General features: G+C 45.9%; 1 protein-coding gene across 3 annotated transcripts in view; it reads right to left on the reverse strand.

Annotated features, from left to right (window-relative positions):
* Positions 1-47: 47 nt before the first annotated feature.
* Positions 48-18905, reverse strand: part of epha6 (eph receptor A6) — a 203277-nt gene continuing 184419 nt past the window's right edge. For all 3 annotated transcript variants that reach the window (XM_064310573.1, XM_064310575.1, XM_064310574.1), the window contains exons 13-18: positions 11194-11255; positions 9321-9530; positions 6257-6406; positions 3862-4055; positions 2072-2221; positions 48-1861 (exon numbers count right to left, since the gene is read on the reverse strand). In XM_064310573.1, the coding sequence (XP_064166643.1) occupies positions 1747-1861; positions 2072-2221; positions 3862-4055; positions 6257-6406; positions 9321-9530; positions 11194-11255 (881 nt within the window). In that variant the 3' untranslated portion in view covers positions 48-1746. The remainder of the gene's footprint in view (positions 1862-2071; positions 2222-3861; positions 4056-6256; positions 6407-9320; positions 9531-11193; positions 11256-18905) is intronic.

An 18905-nucleotide genomic window follows, 5' to 3' on the forward strand; every position in this document is an offset into this window, starting at 1 on the left:
TGTATAAAAAATATAATGAACAAACACTGAGAAAAGCAGACACAATCCACCAGAACTGTTAACTTTTATTTGCTAATAAATATCCTCATAAACGGGCGAATATAGTCTGTAAGACCCGACAATGCCTCTTTGGAAATCATAGAAAAATAAAATACAAGAATTATAAGTACTTGTACTTTGTACAAAAATGGCCTCCCATTGCTCAGCAGTACGGTGTGCTACTCAGCATCTCTCCACCTCTGGGATCTCCAGTGTGCCTGTGAGAGAGAGAGAGAGCCGGGCTCCTCTCCATGTGAGCGCCTGACCTGCAGCCCTGCCTGCAGCCCTGCCTGCGTCTTCTCACTGTCCTCAAAACGTGCTGTCGTCTCTCTGTAAGGGGTGAGGGGGGAAAGTGTGTGTGTGTGCGGGTGTGTGCGTGTGCACATGTGCATGTGTGTGTGCGCATGTGTGTATGTGTGTTTGTGTGTGTGTGTGTGTGTGCGCGTGTGTGTGTGTGCGTGTGCATTTGTGTGTGTGTTGGACTGGACAGAACACAGGTTCCTGTCCAGCTGTCTTTCTCTCCCACCAGATGTGCTTTCACTCAGTAACCCTCTTGAAAGGTTTTCGCAGGATACTCCAGTCCTGCTTTGACCTACGTATGGAAAGCCATCACTTCACACATCAGTCTGCATTTGGATGGTCTGGTAATTAGTCAGCTTCATTGCCAATTCATTGCCGTATCAGCGGAAACTGGTGGCCGCTAACACCTCTGATTTTATGGCCAAACAGCACCACACCACATATGGTCTCTGGGCAGGCAGGACGTTATAGGAACACAATCTGATCTTGGGCCCACAGCGCACACTCATTTCAGGGATCCTATAAACATCCAGTATCACAGATATTTACATTATCCAACATCTACTAGGACTCAGCAGGCCTTCACAGCTGCATTTTGCACAGCACAGATGTCTACAAACTCAATTGCCTGAGGTGGATTTAGTTGTACATTTAAAGTCTGTAGTTAAAAAAGAACGTGTACTCTGCTCTGGAGCATCTCATTTCCCTTTTTGAAATAACTGCATATATTGCTGACTTAAAGAAAGTTGTAATTGAATAAGGAAATAAACTCCAAATTTACTAGGGCTTTCACATACAGGACTGCACATATGTATATAAATATCAGGTTAAGATAATAATTGGTAAATGGATTATACACTTAAAAGTTGATAACATTCAGCAATTTGTACTTCAAAATTGGCTCTTCATAATTTTCAAGTATTAGCAAACCAGATATCCTGGAAGAAAGGTCAATAAATTAACAAGAATACTTAATGACATTTACTTATCAAACCATGAAATAATTAATATATCGAGCGCAACCCTTTGATTGCACGTCTGATAGCAGCTACATGGTCACAAAACATGGAGAAATAATTGTAGCTCACGTTCCCCAAATCTACCATACATCTCTAAACACTGATACTGTCGCTGCATATAGAAAGGCTGCTGCTGCAACTCGCTCTCAGTGTCCGTGTGGGAGCCACAGTCAGTACGAGTCCAATCTCCATTTCCGGCACAAGCAGTTGCTTTAAAAAAAGGAAGAAAAAAAAGTTGATTATTGAGTTTATTGGTTGGAAGTGAAAGAATGCCTGTTTGTAGCTGGAAGTTAAGGTGAGGCCTTGCAGCTAGGAAAGGGAGTCTGCTTGTGGGTAGATGTCTGAGGCACAGGCAAGTGCTGTCTGTCTGTCCATCCGTCTGTCTGTCTCATACATGAAAGCCCTTCTCCTGCACGTGGAGTAACTGCAGCCGTAGTGTCTGTATGCTGCTCACTATCCGCCGCTGGTGCCCGATCAGCGTGACCCCGATCCGCCGGATATCTCTGGAAGAAAACACACACGCGCGCACACACACACACAAGCACACACACACACACGCGCGCACACACACACACGCGCACACACACACAAGCACGCACGCACACATGCACAAACATGGTTCAAAAAGTATGTAAAGCATTTGCACTTGTATGCTTGTATTGGAACACTATAACCGTGACTAATAATGTGGTTTGCATACTGATCTCACTCACTCGATGCTCATTGTGGAAATGGAGTCCAGTGTGGTGAATCCTGCAGCCATGAAGTTGTTCTTGTATTGGCTCATCTTAATGGAGTCCAGCCAATCACCGATGGAGATAAACAGAGGGTACTCAGCGACGTCTCCGGGGGATTCTGGTAATCTGTTAGGACACGGTGATTGGGTCACCAGGAGGAAGTCATTTGTTCCATTCATTATGTTCTCTAGCCAGTTTGTTCCAGTCTCCAGAGTAAACAAGATAAATACATTTTATAGATGCTGCTCATACTTATATCTAACCATTACAAAACACCCAGTTCTTCCTTATTGATTTATACAAGGTTTCTGAATTCTCCTATTGCCAAAGCCATTGTACAGTAACATTCATGCCTTTCATAGCATTTCCCACAATCCCTGATCTTATTATTTCTTCATAGATACTGTACAACCGTATCGTCATCTAGACATGATGGACACCTAAAACACCACAAGATCACTACACAAACTAATACATTCAATGGCCGGGGAGCCCATGTGTTCGTCAAAGAGGATCTTGGGAACCAATGTATAGTCTATTGGCCTGGTCCAGGGAAGCCACACGCCAGACAAATTCACAGAACCCTTTGAAAGTATTCACTTGCAGTATTTTTATTTGGATTTATTTACTTAATTAGCAGTCTCTGAAGGCCTAATTAGAGAGCCATAACATCTGAATAACCTTCAGGCGTGGCTGTCCAGGGCTTAGTTTGTTGAGCAAGGAACTGAAAAATTAATATGACTCCGATATTTTGAAAGGTTTGCACTTAATACAGCTAATATTTTAGGCTTATTCAGGATATTCTGGCTCTGACAGAAGAACAATAGGGCATAGGTGGAAATGAGTTAAAAGTAGATTTTGGAATGTTATGAAATACTTTTTCCAGACAGAGTTATTTATAAATTGAACAATAAAGGCAAAGTAGTATCATACAGAAGTAGCAAATCTTGACCATCAGCTTTCTATCAGAGCCACAGCCTACTGGAACCCTGTCCACCAAGAAATTTACATAATATCCCACTTTCATCTGTGAACTTTGGATGTGGTTGAAAGACAATAAATCTTATGCTTGTGAGTAACCCTAATATTAGTAGTCCTAAAAATGCACCCGTGGCACTGTTTTAATATTTTTCATTGTAGTTTTATATATATAGCTGTTTTTTATATGAACATACATAGCATCATTTAATAATGCTGTGTATTGTTGCTCTGCATTGCCCGGATGATGTAATGCCTCTGGGCTGTCCATGGAAAATAAAATGAGCGCAGTAGCTAAGTGTGAAAGCTGAAATGCTGATCTGTGCGCACTGTCCCTGTTAAACAAATTGCACAAGTAAACAAGTGAGTGGAGCAGAGGCAGAGACTCTTGGGATGTTTTACAAGCAAACTCATCTGATGAGCTCAGACGGGCTGAATGCCTGTTGTCATCAAACTTTTTGTATGTTGCTCTGGACCACTCCCCCTGTGGGGGTTCAGAAAGAGGCGGGCTGTTCCCCTGGACCACTCCCCCTGTGGGGGTTCAGAAAGGCGGGCTGTTCCCCTGGACCACTCCCCCTGTGGGGGTTCAGAAAGGTAGGCTATTCCCTGGGATCACTCCCCCCATGGGGCTCAGAGGCGGGCTGTTCCCCTGGACCACTCCCCCTGTGGGGGTTCAGAAAGGCGGGCTGTTCCCCTGGACCACTCCCCCTGTGGGGGTTCAGAAAGGTGGGCTGTTCCCCTGGACCACTCCCCCTGTGGGGGTTCAGAAAGAGGCGGGGCAGGCCTACCCCTGGAGGTCCTCCACCAGCGTGAGCAGGCTGCTGGGGTTGCGGATGAGCTTGTCCAGGAAGCTGACGATGTCGGTGAACTTGGGCCGGTGGCCGCGCTCCTTCTGCCAGCAGTGCAGCATGAGCTGGTGCAGAGCCACGGGGCAGCCCATGGGCGCCGGCAGGCGGTACCCCTCCTCTATGGACAGGATCACCTGCAGCACACAAGGGCTACGCCTCAGACACCTTCACCTGTGAGCAGTGCAGTGCACAGCACCGGCTGGCCTGGCAGCAGTGCAGAGGAGCTTAAGCACAGAGTCAGAGCCTGCAGTTGGGAGGGAGGGGCCAGAGCTGGATTCTGTTTGAGTAAACACACTCACTCTCACGCACATGCACACACACACACACGCTCACGCAAAGGCCAGGCCATTATCTTACCCCCAGCAGGTCCCTCATGCAATGCAATGGCCTTAGACCTGACACATTCCAGACTGGCAGAAGGTCCCTGCACACTTATCCCTAGGCAAATGGTGGCACTTGTTGCCCAAATCCCCCCTGTCACCCCTGTCTGAGGGCACGCCTTGGCGGAGGAATCAGATTAGGACGATACATCAAGCTGCCAGCAGACCCCTGCTCTGAGTGCTGCAGTCATTTATTCCTCACTCTCCCGGCTCTCAAACTCCATGCTCTGTTGCCCACAAGTTCAGCGCTTATCACAAAGCTTTTCTCATAAAAAAAGAGGGAAAAAAACACAATGTTTTGTTAGGTCCCAGCACGTCTAAACTAGAGGCTCAAACTAAAAACAAACTTCCTGTGTCCCGTAGAGAGTAGAGAAGTTTACCCCCCCCTCCACCCCACCATGCCTTTTCCACACACAGGGTTTGGAATGGCAGAATTTCTACATATTCATGTAATAATAATAATAATAATAATAATAATAATAATTTTGGCAATCAGAATTGTAATAAGACTGTTTCACTGATGAAGTCAGCGTGTGAAACATTTGGATCTTTAGTCCCATCTTAACCAAAAAAGCAGTGAGTATGGATCTTGAATGAATGCAGGCCTAGCTCCTGATTCTTAGTGAAATCTATGCGTGTGTTTATAACTCATGGGGCTGGAATAAGATGGTGAGGACCCTGCTGGCAGTGGAAGGCCTCTGTGTGACGCATAGCGACGGGCCTTCTGCACGGCCATTGGGACTGGCCCCCTCCACACCTCCTCCTCTCCCGGGCTCCTGGGGTGAAGGGGGGCGGTTGGGAAGGCCGTTTGTCTGTAAAAAGCACTTCTAAGCGATTCTCCAGAAAGCCCAAATCCTCTTTGAACGCGAGGCCTGGGCAAAGCCGCGGGGGATTACAGCAGGGCTGCTCCTCCCGGCAGGAGAGAGGCACGCTGGATCTGCGCAATCCAGCCGCGCGGATATAAGGCCGAGGGGTCACCCAGCCCCGCCCCCAACGCTCACACTTTAAAGCTCCCTCATTGGCTGACCCTCCTGAGCTTCCAATCTGAGCTAAAAATATCAAACAGGCTTTGGAGGGGTGCTGTGTTTTTGAGGGTGTATTTGAGGCCGAGTTTCAGCGCAGCGAGAGGCGGACAAGCAGAGATAGAGATAGGGGAGCACAAGGATTACATTCCCCCATTTTATCTTGTTCCAAATCCTATCTGAATGTCTGGGGTCATTACATTATCCCTGACAAAACTGCCTAATGTGGAAGAGTGAAGTCTGAAAGCAGATAAAATCCACACAACAAAAATAAGGGACTAAGGGATGAAACGGCAGTGAGATCAGCACTGAGGGGGTTGGACATTTTCTGACACTGTAAGCCATGTAAAGGGCATATTAAATTGAATAAAAAAGTTAACAGTGCTTGGTCTTATATATTTCACATCTTGTTTTGCAGCCATACACAGTTGCTTACCAGCGAGACACTGTAGCAGTCACCTATAACCACCTTTGAAAGAAAAAATCTGATTGCACTCTTTAAACCTATAGGTAGAAATAGTGGTATTTACAGCAAATTAAAATAATGCCTGGAACTTTCACACAAGATCCACCCTCAGCATCCTTTGTGTAGAACAATGGCAAAAGGGTATTTCAGTATACTGTGAAATGGTATTAATCTGTTGTCAACCTTACTGCCTATCTAATCTCACACCTCGCTGTACATTCCACTTAGCGCCTGTTTTCACTGTGGCTGTGATCATTACACTTCAGTCTTCACATGACAGTATCCGAGTTATAATAACAAACCAAACCTAGCAACTAACATTGTGTGTATTATATATTTGATATTAGTTAGGACTATTAGTACAGCCTCTCAACCCCCTTTCCAAATAAACACAAAATAACAATAATTAAAATATTTTTATTAATTAACAAACCAAAAAGTGAAATATAAAAATAAAGAATACTCACATCCTGATTGGACATCTCCCAATATGGCCGCTCTCCATATGACATCACTTCCCACATGACGATGCCATAGCTCCAGGCGTCGCTGGCTGAGGAGAACTTCCTGTAGGCAATGGCCTCTGGTGCTGTCCATCGGATAGGGATTTTGCCCCCCTGCAAGCATATGCACTCCCTAATCAGCAGTTCCTATACAAGGGACAGTTGAAAAAGTTTTACATTTCTCTGTTTACCCTATCATTGATTTTACTTATAATCAGGAAAAGTATTAAAGAACTTGGATCTTAAATATTTTTGAAAAGTAACAACAAACTTTGCTCTTGAGCAGGAAGAGTGCTCAGAATCTCAAAGGGAAAAGGAATTGCTCCACATTTTTCATCTTTTTGGGAAATCACATTCTTACCCCCCTCCCTTTCTGTCCCACACACTCACTCTCTCTCTCCTCCCCCAGCACCCTCAGTCACATGTTTCCGCTGTCTAAAGGACAACAGCAGACTGTCAGGCCCTTGGCAGAAGCCATCCCTGGTGCCGTCTCTGCTGTCTTCGACACAGTGAGCTTGAGGTTTGCAGGCACTGAACAGATCTGTCTGGCCAATCATAGCCCCTGCTGTGACAGCCCCATATGCTGGGCAGACTGCAAACTCAAACCCTGCTGGCCTGCCTCCCCTCATTCCAGAGGATAACACATGCATTTTGCTCGGAGCCTAGGAACATCACAGGCTCAGCCTTGCTGTAACCTGCTCCATACTATTCTATCCTGCTCTGAGCTGTTCTATCGTGCTCTGAACTGTTCTGTTCTGTTCTGTTCGGAGCTGTTCTGTCGTGCTCTGAACTGTTCTGTTCTGAGCTGTTCTGTTCTGCTCGGAGCTGTTCTGTTCTGCTCGGAGCTGTTCTATCCTGCTCGGAGCTGTTCTGTTCTCTCCTGCTCTTTGAGGCTCTAACCTGCTCTGTGCTGCTCTGATAGGCTTTCCTGGTCGCCACCCTGCTCTCAACTCCTTCACTGTTTTCAGAGGGTTTTCACATTTCCTCTGCCAATCCCTATCACAACTCCCAAGAAATTATCTAAAATAGATCAAATCTTTATGCACAAATGCTAGAATTTCAGTCTTAAAAAGTTTCAATGATATAAATCAATGGACACCAATTTCAAATATCCTCCCCTCGATGTCACCTTTATATGTTAATTAATGTGACAGTACTCTAGAGCACCAGTACAGTTCTAAACACTATGACAAGCAGTGCCCTTGTGACACTGTCAGGCTCTTCAGCAGGACTGCTGCAGTGTGATAGGGGGCTTAATGGAAAGGTTTAGTGGAATTTAAAACTGCAACTGATGCAACGGAACCTGCAGCAGGAAAAGCGTCGTTGTTGAAGGCTAGACTGGTACAGAAGGCGAGCACAGGAAGTGCGCGTGTGTGTGTGTGAATTACCAGGCTGATGGTTTTAATAAAGCCCCAGAGAGACATACGCTGAACCCCTGCCACGCTGAACAGGTGTAGCAGCCCTAAAACCCAATCATTATCTCCCTGCCTCAATCATTTCGCCAGGCTCCGTCCAAATCCATCTGTAACGTGTCCAGCTACTCTCTTATCCACAGGCAAACAAACAGCCGGGCGGACGGGCACTCATGGGAGAAATCCTGCAACCTCTGCTCCTCCTATCTGCTGCTTCATCTGGCCGCATGTCTGCACATGTGCAGCAGAGGGCGCTGTGGTTTTGAGTGTGTGGAGAACAAGAGGAACACAGTTCTGAGCCACAGCACTCACGGAGTGCATAACGGAGTAGTTTATTTCAGAGTATCGTGCTATTAAAATTCCACTTAGCTTTATACAAAATCTGATCATGCAGCCATTCTTCAATACCAAGTTCTGCATGTAAAAAATGGTTATCATGGAACAGTATATAATTTAATTAATTTAAAAAATAAATGTTTAGAACCCCCTTTCTCCCATTGTTAAAAAAAGCCCAATACTATCACCCAACACAAATTTCAAAGGTCAGTGTTTCACATATAACTTCTCCTGTGCCTCCTTACTCTATGCCAAAAAAATGTAAATATCTCATTAGCCACACCTGTGTGCAGGCACATGCTTTAATATACTTTATTTCCCTCATTTCCCAAAGTGTTTCTCCCTTTTTGGTCTCTGTCTGTATCTGAGCTACCCTTCTGTGGCTGAGCAGAGCGCAGTGCTCAGAGACGGCTGCCTCCGCCACAGAGAGCGTTCTGGGAGCCGGGCGCTCCCTTCGGCATCTCGCACAAGCCCTCACGCGCTCGCAGCCAGCGGCGGGGGGAGCCCGCTGTTACCGCCCGCTCGCCCCCGTTCCTCTCCTGCAGAACACGGCGCTCGGCCCGCTGTTACCGCCCGCTCGCCCCCGTTCTCTCCTGCAGAACACGGCGCTCAGCCCGCTGTTACCGCCCGCTCGCCCCCGTTCCTCTCCTGCAGAACACGGCGCTCGGCCCGCTGGTACCGCCTCGCCCCGTTCCTCTCCTGCAGAACACGGCGCTCGCCGCTGTTACGCGCTCGCCCCGTTCCTCTCCTGCAGAACACGGCGCTCGGCCCGCTGGTACCGCCGCTCGCCCCGTCCTCTCCTGCAGACACGGCGCCGCCCGCTGTTACCGCCCGCTCGCCCCCGTTCCTCTCCTGCAGAACACGGCGCTCGGCCCGCTGTTACCGCCCGCTCGGCCCCGTTCCTCTCCTGCAGAACACGGCGCTCGGCCCCGGAATGCTGCAGCCGGAGGAGCAGAGGCGGCGGAGCGTGGGCTATCCTCGCGGAGCTGCGTGTGGCTCTCTGCGCGGGACTGCGGTGTGCGGGGCGGGAGCGGGCTGCGGCCGGTGGGGAGCGGGGAACGCTGGAAACGCGCGTGCGGAATGCAGGGGGGGGATGGGGGGGGGACTTATTCCACCAGCTGGACATATTTAGCCTCCCCCAAGACCGCCGCTGTCATATCGCCTGGCTGCTCTGTGCAGCTGTGTCTGCCCAGCTGCGATGGAGACTTTCGGCTGATACAGGGATGTGAAAGACATGCGCTTACAGGTCATTAAAACCGGTAAGGGCAGAAGGAACTCACGCTGGTAGTGTAGGCGGCCTCGGGGTCGTCCTCCAGCACGCGGGACAGGCCGAAGTCGGAGACCTTGCACACCAGGTTGCTGTTGACCAGGATGTTGCGGGCGGCCAGGTCCCGGTGCACGTAGCCCATGTCTGAGAGGTACTTCATGCCCGAGGCGATGCCGCGGAGCATGCCCACCAGCTGGATCACGGTGAAGTGCCCGTCATGTTTCTGCAGGGGGGTACAGAGACTGCTGACCAAGGCTGCGGGCCCATCTGGGCTCAGTGACCTTTAGGGAAGTGTGTCCACAGGGCAGCTTCAACATACTGAGCCTGTTACTGACAGCAGTGCTCCATCTGCCTTTTACATGTCTCTCAAACTGGAGCTCCAAATAAACACTCCTATGTTTTAAATAAGGGAAGTCAGCAGTGATATATGGCCTCCATTGTATGGATTTCTCTTTAAAAATGACAGTAAGCACACACTGCATCACCATACTAAAACTTTTTTTGATTATTGTCTATTTGGATGAATCTCCATCTCTGCAGACGGCAGATCACACATTTCCCTGAAACATACAGTAATTCTAGTCTTTACAACACTTAAAATATCTGAAAGATTTATGAAAGTCTACTACATTCAACACTCAGCCTAGGCTTTACTTTCTCACAGAAGCACCCGGGGTGCCGGCTGATGGACTGGGAGTTGAACAAGGCTTTTTGCACTTTAACGGGGAACCGAACACGGTTAAGATTAAAATGCAAATCGAAATTCTGACAAGAGCATCTGGCAAGCAAATGAACACTGATGCAGCTTCAGAAATTCCTGTCTGTTGAGGTACTTGTGGAAATTAAGATGATTTTAAAGAGCACTGAGAAACATGATGAATCGAGTTGTTTGCTTGTTGAGACCTGCATGATTGCATTTTGAACACAGCAGTGAATTTGGTCGCTGTGGAAATCCCTGTGTGTCTCCTGTTGCTGTTCTGGTGCATTCTGGTGAAAAGCTTACACCTGGTTTCCTTCCAGTGGGAATTGTTTTTTTACTTGTAAAATGTCAGTCTATTTTCTTTGTTCAAAGAAAACTTCCAGGCATGATAAATTTAAGAACTATAATTTATGAGTATGGACTGGAAAGAATCTGAGTCAAGAGGATTTACTTTTTCTTTTATCATTTGGTTATTATGTTGATAGGCTTGTTAAAATCACTGATCTGATGCAATATGGAAAGTATCCTGAAGCTTTAAGACAAGGTGACAGTTGGTTATTTTTCACATCAAGATTCAGAGAATTTTTCAGGTTTAGTTCAGTCTCCAGAGCTTTCAACCATCTCAAGTTTACATGGGGGGATAGACAAGGAATTTATTTTGAGAGTATATTATTGAAACATTAAGAATAGACTTTACTCTGTGGAACCCCACTGCCTTAATCAAAACTATGCTTGAAATCGAGTCGCAGATCACCTTCACACCCCTGATGTTCCTCTGCATGTGAGTGTGTGTGTTTGTGTGTATGTGTGCGTGGGGGTCTATGTGTATGTGTGTGTGTGTGTGTGTGTGTGTGTATGTGTGTGGTGGGGAAGGTTATTAACAAAAGTGATAAAACAGGCTGTTTTTATGAAAGGGAGCACAATCATACAGGATCGGAGGAACACATGTATTGAGCCACAGTGAAGAATCCCTAACACCTTAGACAAGGTGAATCACAAAGCCATCAGTTCCTCTACTTGTCTGTCTGCAAACAGTCCTCTCAGCCACTGAGAAAAAAGCCAGATAGAAAACTGGCCACAGGCAAGATGCCAACCCCTTTTAGTTTATATATAATGATAGCAAAATTTCTAAAGTTCCACAATTCCCTTAGCATCAAATGTGCGTTGTGGTGCAATTGAGTCTCACCCTCAGGAAAGAATCCAAGGACCCATTCTCCATGTACTCAACAACGATCATGACTGGCCGGCCTATGGAGAGAGAACAAAGGAATGAAAAGGGGAGGGAGGGAAGGAGGGAGAGAGAGAGAAAGAAAATGATCACCCTTCACATTAAATCTGAAAGAGTCCTGATTCGAGTATGAAGGCGGTGGCTACCCGTGCGAGTCTGACATTTTGATAAATGCATTGCGCTTCACTACCTAGGATCCGCCTCAGTTTCACACAAGTTCAAAGGTTCTAATTGGAAAAAAGGGGGCAAATCTCTAATTCTTTTTAATTCTTCAGCTGTATTAATCCCTGGATGCTCAATGACTTGAAATGTCTGTGACCCTCCATACAAACGTTTGCAGGTGATTAGCCAACCATGTCCCCGGCAGCCCTGAGCTCAAGGAGAGCGTAATCCACAGTTCGATTAACGCTGCCTGATGATAACAGCCCTCTGCTATCGGCCTATAGGCATGCCTGGGGGAGGGACTGCAGCCTGGTTTGCACTCTATTCTCCTTGAGGGTCACACCAACATGTAACACCCCGGGCAGCCTAGGTCTCTGAAACTCTTTACAGCTCCAGTTATTGAATCTTTGAACCATGCAACTGCAGGGAAACAAGCTTTCATCCTGAAACTAAATAGTGCTGACCCCAAGCCTGTCCTCTGGTAGATTCCAATCACCATACCAACAGAAAGGTAATAGATATTATTGTCCTCTTTCCATTTAAGACAATGGCCTGGATTCAATCAACATTTGCCTTTATCTTTCGACTCACACTTAAATGCAAGTGTTAGTTTCATGCTTCACCAACACAATTTGGCCGGTTAATTCTGGTGATTGCCAAGCTTGACAAAGTGTTTGTGAAGAAAGGAAGAAGAGCTGAATTTAACCTTGAGTCAAACTTATGGATACATGGGGACTAAATGAATACCATGGCAGCTGGCTAGCAGAAACAGGGGAGGCAATACAATAACAATAGACAGAATAATCAATACCAGTCTTTATCATTTTTTTCTTTACATCACCAGCTGTGAAGCATTATCTAATACCTACATATTTTAATTTGGGGAAATTACGTCAATAAGATTACATAGCCTAAAGCAAGTTCATCTACAAGTTCAAATAAATTTGACTATTAGAAAATGTTTCAGTTTTGTTTAATTATTTAGATTTAAAAAATGCTATCATAATCTAAAATTGGAATAGTTAGGCTTTCCTTATGATATTGTTAATTCTGTTAATTACCGATTGTTGAGGTCCAGGTAACTATGTGGAAACAGGTTGCAAATAATTACTAATTTAAATGAAGATTTTGCAGTCTTACCAGCCGACACTGAACTAAGGCCAAATGGTAAAATACTACAACTGAGCTTTCACATTTCAGTAACTTCACATTGCAAGCCTGTTTTGATATGCAATGTTATAAGGTCCTTGTTTGATTATTTTAATATCCAATTTATTTCAAGAATGTGAACATAGTTAATTTAAAGACCCACAGAAAATGTCTATGGCTTCAGTGGCTTGTCACTACTAATGTAAATCTTCACTTTGTTCTAAGAGCTTTTTTTGTGACCTGTGCATGGGAAGATTATTTTAGAAAGTAAAGCCCCTTTTTAGAAGATAATTGGTTTTGTTTGTGCATCATAGTGGGCTATTAAACTAAATCGAGATGTACAATATTCACCAACAGAATGCCCTCCAGCAGGAATCTCCTCTCTATACATCTAAAATCACATTCTTGGCAGTGGGTCAGGAGCTTGGAATAGAGCCAAGGGACAGGGTGAGCACAGGGTGAGCACATATTTTACACACATTTGTCAGACAAATCTTTCCTTAATGACCCGTTGTCTAGTTCTCCACTGCCCACCAATGAGCCAATCTGGGGCATCTTCCCTTTGGAAAAGAACTCAACCCAGCAAAACATCAGCTGCAGCAGTGTCTACACTGTATAAAGGCATGATTACAACAGATAATTATCCATTATCATGGGAAATTTGCAGAATGCCAATTCAGCGAGTAAACAGTGTTCAGCTGCACTTTGGATTCCAGCAGCCGCCTGTGCCAGTTGTTTGTCCACCTGACAGGGTGCTGGAGATGGAGATGGAGAGAGACGCAGATTCATATTTATTCAGAAAAGTAAACAGAGCAGGGTCGCCCCCACCGATTCCTCAAAAAAACCCAAAAACAAACAAACAAAACAAAAAAAAAAAAAAACAGTTTTCACCATCCCTCCCAAAATACAATAGATCAGATTGATTTATTTTGAGGAGCGCTGATTTGGGTTTTGTTTATATAACATTTCTGTTTACGGCTGAAGAATGTCCTTATGATTCAGATTTTCAGCAGAACAAATCAGGCAATTACAGACAGAACGCCCCGCTGCGCATCTCGCGCGGGGACAGGCGCTGGGATGCGGAAAGACCATGATTAAAAGCGGGGGAGAGGAGGCGAGCGCGGGCGATCTCCCTCCCCGGCAGCGGGGTGTCATCGCGCCTCTTGTTGAGGCATGAATGAGGGGCAGCGCGGCCCCCCGCATCAGGGCCCGCGCATCATTCAGCAGCCCTTGCGGGCGGGGCGCGCGGCGGCGGCGCGGCTGATTATGCTCACACAAGCGGCCTCCAGCAGGGCCGCGTTAGACGCCTCTCCTGCAGCGGGAGGGGGAGGGGCCCACGCGGAGCTGTCCCCGCCGCTGATTGGACTAATCTATCAGCTCTTCTGCAGAACATCTGGACCCGGCCTGCCACTGATTACCCCACTCAGAGGTTCTCCACGGGACTCAAATTCACTCAATGCTTTAATTAAAATCAGAAGTCATGGCGCTCTCAAAACTTTCATCCTCCCGAGCTTGTCTTGGCTCTTCCGTGGCTTTAAAACACGCCATTTCTGACTTTCATTTTCACGTCTGAGATGGCAGGGACCCTGTCACTTCTCTTTCCTTCTTATCAGATTTCTGAGTGATATTCTGCCCATCTGGGAGATGACGACATTTACTGAGATGGCAAAAGTGTACCAATTTTCTACTTAAGGAAAAGTGCTATAAAGAATGTAACTTAAAAAACCCTCCTGGAAATGGCTTGAGTGAAAGTAAGTTAAAGCATACTCAAAGGTTCAGAGTATTAATCAAATTTACACTATATGGAGGGACACACACAAAGAAAGACCAAATAATGTCACAGATTGGCCAAATGCAACTGGTACACTGTTGTGTGGAGTATTCCATGCAGTTTCTTTGAAACTCTTTGTAGCAAAGTATAATGTTTTCTATAGATCCATTATTTATATGATACCATAGTTTTCTGTATCATTATCCAACGTTTACTAGCCTTTTGTGAGTTTTGGATACAAGTAGGTTGTGATGTCACATGTATTTTAGTCCTCCGCTGGGTTGATGGAGTCTTTATTTCAAGAAATTGTGGAAATTGTGGAAATCCTCTCAGTCAATAATTCAATTACCACTTAACCAGGTGCATGAGCAGAACAGCAGCCCAATCTTTATATCTGCTGGCACTTATCACCTGCCGAGTGTTTATTTAAATCAGCAACCTGCTCAATACTATTACAAATACTGTAAGGTGAGCTGTTTGTAACAGGGTTATGTAAGTAAAGCATGGGCAGTCCTGGCTGCCACACATTAAAGTAAAGGAAAAAATGCAGGGCTATACATTGTGTATCTACATGTAACCGTCGTTGCAAGTTGGTTCACTTTCCTCTTTCATAGAAGGACATTGATGTGTGAAAACTCGCCCATAAGATGATGTATTTCTTTTTATATTGACAAAATTTGTACTGACAAACAGTGTTTGGCCTGGTAATTGAATGACTAGCAGAAATGATTTCCATTTTGTCTGTGAAACTGAATCAATGGGATACAGTTGAAAACAAAGAGTTTTTGTATTTTGTTCAGACTGCCGGTAGCATGGAATGAAATATATTGGAAGATTTTCTACATGCAGACCACAAACTAGTTCATGGTCAAACATCCTCACAGCCCACAGAAATTTATGAGCAGTCTTCTTTTCCAAGTGACGGGGGTTGTAATACCCAGATAGCTTTTATGTTATTTTTGTTGTTTCTATATATTGACTGTTTTGGTTCTGTCTGTATGATAACCTGTTTGACAGTGACAAAGCTCAATAGCCTAGGCATTAAGGAGCAGTTTGAGTTCACCTCCTGACACTCAAACCAAAAAAATGTTGCTGCAAACCTTGGTCATGTCACTTGCATTGTCTGATAAAAAGGTTTTTTTTTTTTGCCATGCATGAAATCATCCTAAAATTAATTAGTAAAAAAAGTAATTCACACAGATAGCAACAATTCCAACACAGACATATGAACAGTGCAGGTCTCCTCAAAGAGCCAGCCCTGAATAACTCTGCAATCAAACTCATAATTGGCTGACAGGCGGGCATTGCTCCGCCCACCAATATGTTACTCCACTCTGCCCCAAAATATGTTCCAATCAATTTGGTGCCAAGCCAAGACATGATAATCAAGAGTAAACAGTGCAGCAATAGAGCCTGCCAAAACAGAATGTCACTAGAATGGTTGACACAGATTATTTGACTATTTTACAAAATGCTGGATGTACTATTCAAGAAGACTGAAGACAGATTTGTCCATTCGTCCAAGTTACATTGTATGAGCACTGTGGTACACTGGTGTCCAATCAAAATAAGACCTGGGATAAGTGTGGTAACTGAGAGCTGTCTTAAAAGACCCCAAGGGTTACTCAGCCCAACACAGTACCAGCAGGATCTACAGAGCATCCTCTTCCTGGAGGACTTACTTCCTGTCAACAGAATGCACGTGTATGCACACGCCCCAGTGGCGGTTCAGACGGATACCTGGGCTAGCTGTTTCGTCTCCCCTCTCTGATACCCTTGTCTCTTAATTAGCCTGTGAAGTGGCAGGAAGCAAGAAAACAGCAGATGGCGGCGTTCTGCGGAGAGGCAGGGAAGTGAGGCGGGCTCGTCGGGCTGAAGTCTCGCCGGAGCGTCGACGCCCCGTGGCACAGCGCGGCCCGCGTGTGTGGGCCGGTGGGCGGGGACGTGGCGGGCGGTCCTGAAGACTCGCTTTCCCGTGTCGGCTGCAGCTGTCGCAGATAAACGCGTGCCAGTGGGGGAGTCCGTGCCCATCGCACGCCCGTCTGGGACCGGAGGGGAGAGGGAGCCACGTGCTAATGGGTCTGGAGAGAGATCTGAAGGGCCCAACGAGAGGGGCTGAGGGGGTACGGGGCCCCTGGGCTGAGGGGGTATGGATATTTTATCAGAGTAACTTATACTCTACCAGACTTGATTACACAGAACATTATACTGTTGACACTTAATACAGTAATATAAAAAGAGGAGGCTGACCAGGTAAAATTAGTCATAGCACCTGTATGTGAATAAGGGTGAGTAAACTTAGCTCATGTGTATGATATGTATCCCTTTGCAGAGATAGGCAGGATTTATAATGTATGTATTTGAAATGTGTTTCCATGTCTGCTGTATGCAATACAGGTCGATCGCCTCTCTTTGTGTGGGGTTCATACATCTCTGGTACCTGCACAGGGGTATAAAACAATCAATGCCTCCACCATATATTTTCTAGTTTATAGGTACATTTGTTTGGGAGATATTTTGTATAAATCATTCTTTACCCAGGTGTAAATCCTAATCCCTCCAACTACTCTTACAATGCAAATTCACTTTAGACTGGCCCATTTGGTCAATGTCAGCTAAGTGTGGGATAATGAAGGGAGATGAGGAGTTTAGCCGGGGTCCAGTCAGGCTCTTAGATAAAAAAAAACCACACCATGCATCCCAGGTCACACAAGCTAATCCTCCCCTGCAAAGCTCCATCCACTACGGCTCCCTCTTTATTCACTTCTGAGCTGGCCCTTGCATTTACCACATGCACTCTGTAAGAGAATCAATAAAAATAATAACCCAAACACCGGCAGCCGCCCACAGGTCTGATTTCAGGGTATCAGAGACATCTCAGGAGATACAGAAACGTCTCAGAAAATCTCCTTTGACAAACCGTTCCTTTCCTTGTTCTGGATTTTCGAAATGGAGGGAAATAATCGATTTGGTTCGGTGATTTCTGATCTGCAAATAGTCTGTGTCTGCCGGGCACGTCTCTTCCCACGCTCGCTGGCTGAAGGCCGGTGAAGATCAGAAAAAACACGAGCAGAGGGAACGCCGCAGGGGACTCAAAGGGACGCGGCTAAGCGGCTCCAGCGCAAACAGAGCGATTACAGCCTCTTTGTAATGACTACAGTCGCTGCTCTCCAGCCAAGGGCTGCACTGAAGAGCTAATAGATTGAAAAGACTAATATTATTTTTTCCCCACAGAAGAGAGAGAGAGAGAGAGAGAGAGAGAGAGAGAGAGAGAGAGAGAAGAGAGCGCAGCAATTATTTTTCAACCCTGTGCCATCAAAGATGTGGATTAAAAGGCATTCTGGAAGAGATTCCAAAGGTGGTCATGCTACTCATTCCAGTATGTTGTTTCTGTAATGAAGAGCTTGCAACAGAAACCCTAGACTTTTGTAGAACATAGAGGTGGCAGAATGTATTAATCTTTTATCGTTGCTGACACTGCTTACAGATCCCGACCTGCTCACTGACTGGTGGCCATGCTTTACACACGTAATTAGAGGCCTTTCTGCACATCATGCTTAGTTTTACAAAATGGGGCTTAAATAAAGATTTGAGATAGGAATGCCCAGACAGTTCCTCAGGCTCCTAAGAATAAACTAAAACACTTAGCAGTAAAAAGAGACTAAAACATAAATAGCTCCCTATTCTGGTACAATAGTCTTTCCCTAAATGCTTTTATTTTTCTTCAGGTCCCTCTGTGTCTGTGTACCATTTTAATTGTGCGTATTGCATGTTTTGTTTATGCCACTGGTGTCTGCCATTACAATAAGTCTGTTTGTGAATGTGACGCCATCTGGAACACAAGAAGCTCCTTGATGGAAAAAGTTATTTGAATTTATATTGAGTTTTCATGTTTAATGCATTTTATTCTGCCACTTGTTTGGGAGATTGTTCTGTTATGTTGTCGGCAGCCTGGCAGTGTGTGTTAAGCTTTTCTAATGTTTTTTAAGTTGGTACAAAGTGCCCACTCCTTCCAGCTCATTCCAGCATCCCTCCTCCTCCTCCCCACCCCGTCCTCCTTCAGAGAGCACAACGCTGCTTTCGCTTTCTAAGCAACCATCAGAAGATGGAATGTGACAGAAGGCTTTCACAGAGTGTCAGACAGGTGGAGACAGCCTCAGGGGGCGGACATATTCACATGGCTGGAGATATTCAGAGGGGTGGAGACAGCGAAAGGGCTGGAGGGCAGGGCAGTTGTTTCTTTTCTCCTCCTGCTTTTGAGTAGCAATCTGAGCTGAGCCAGGTCAGCACACCCCAGCCAATCACAGTCCAGCTTTACCCACCTGACTCCTGTGTAACCTGCAGCACATGCTTTGTGGCTCAGAAGGGGTCAGGGAAACGTGTGTTTAGTGAGCTCGCTGTTAGGATGCCATCGGCACCTTCACGCCAGTGAGAGGAGCCTTTTTACCAGCTCAGGCCTTAAACTGAGCGTTTGCTCTGATACGCCCACATGTGTAACCACTCTCCTGCCCCGTGGGACCCTGCCGAAACGCTGCCTCTCGCCCGGGCTCTGTGTTTAGAGAGAGAGAGAGCGGAGCCACGCTGGCGG

Source organism: Anguilla rostrata, chromosome 15 (assembly GCF_018555375.3).
Source record: "Anguilla rostrata isolate EN2019 chromosome 15, ASM1855537v3, whole genome shotgun sequence".
Taxonomy (NCBI): Eukaryota; Metazoa; Chordata; class Actinopteri; order Anguilliformes; family Anguillidae; genus Anguilla; species Anguilla rostrata.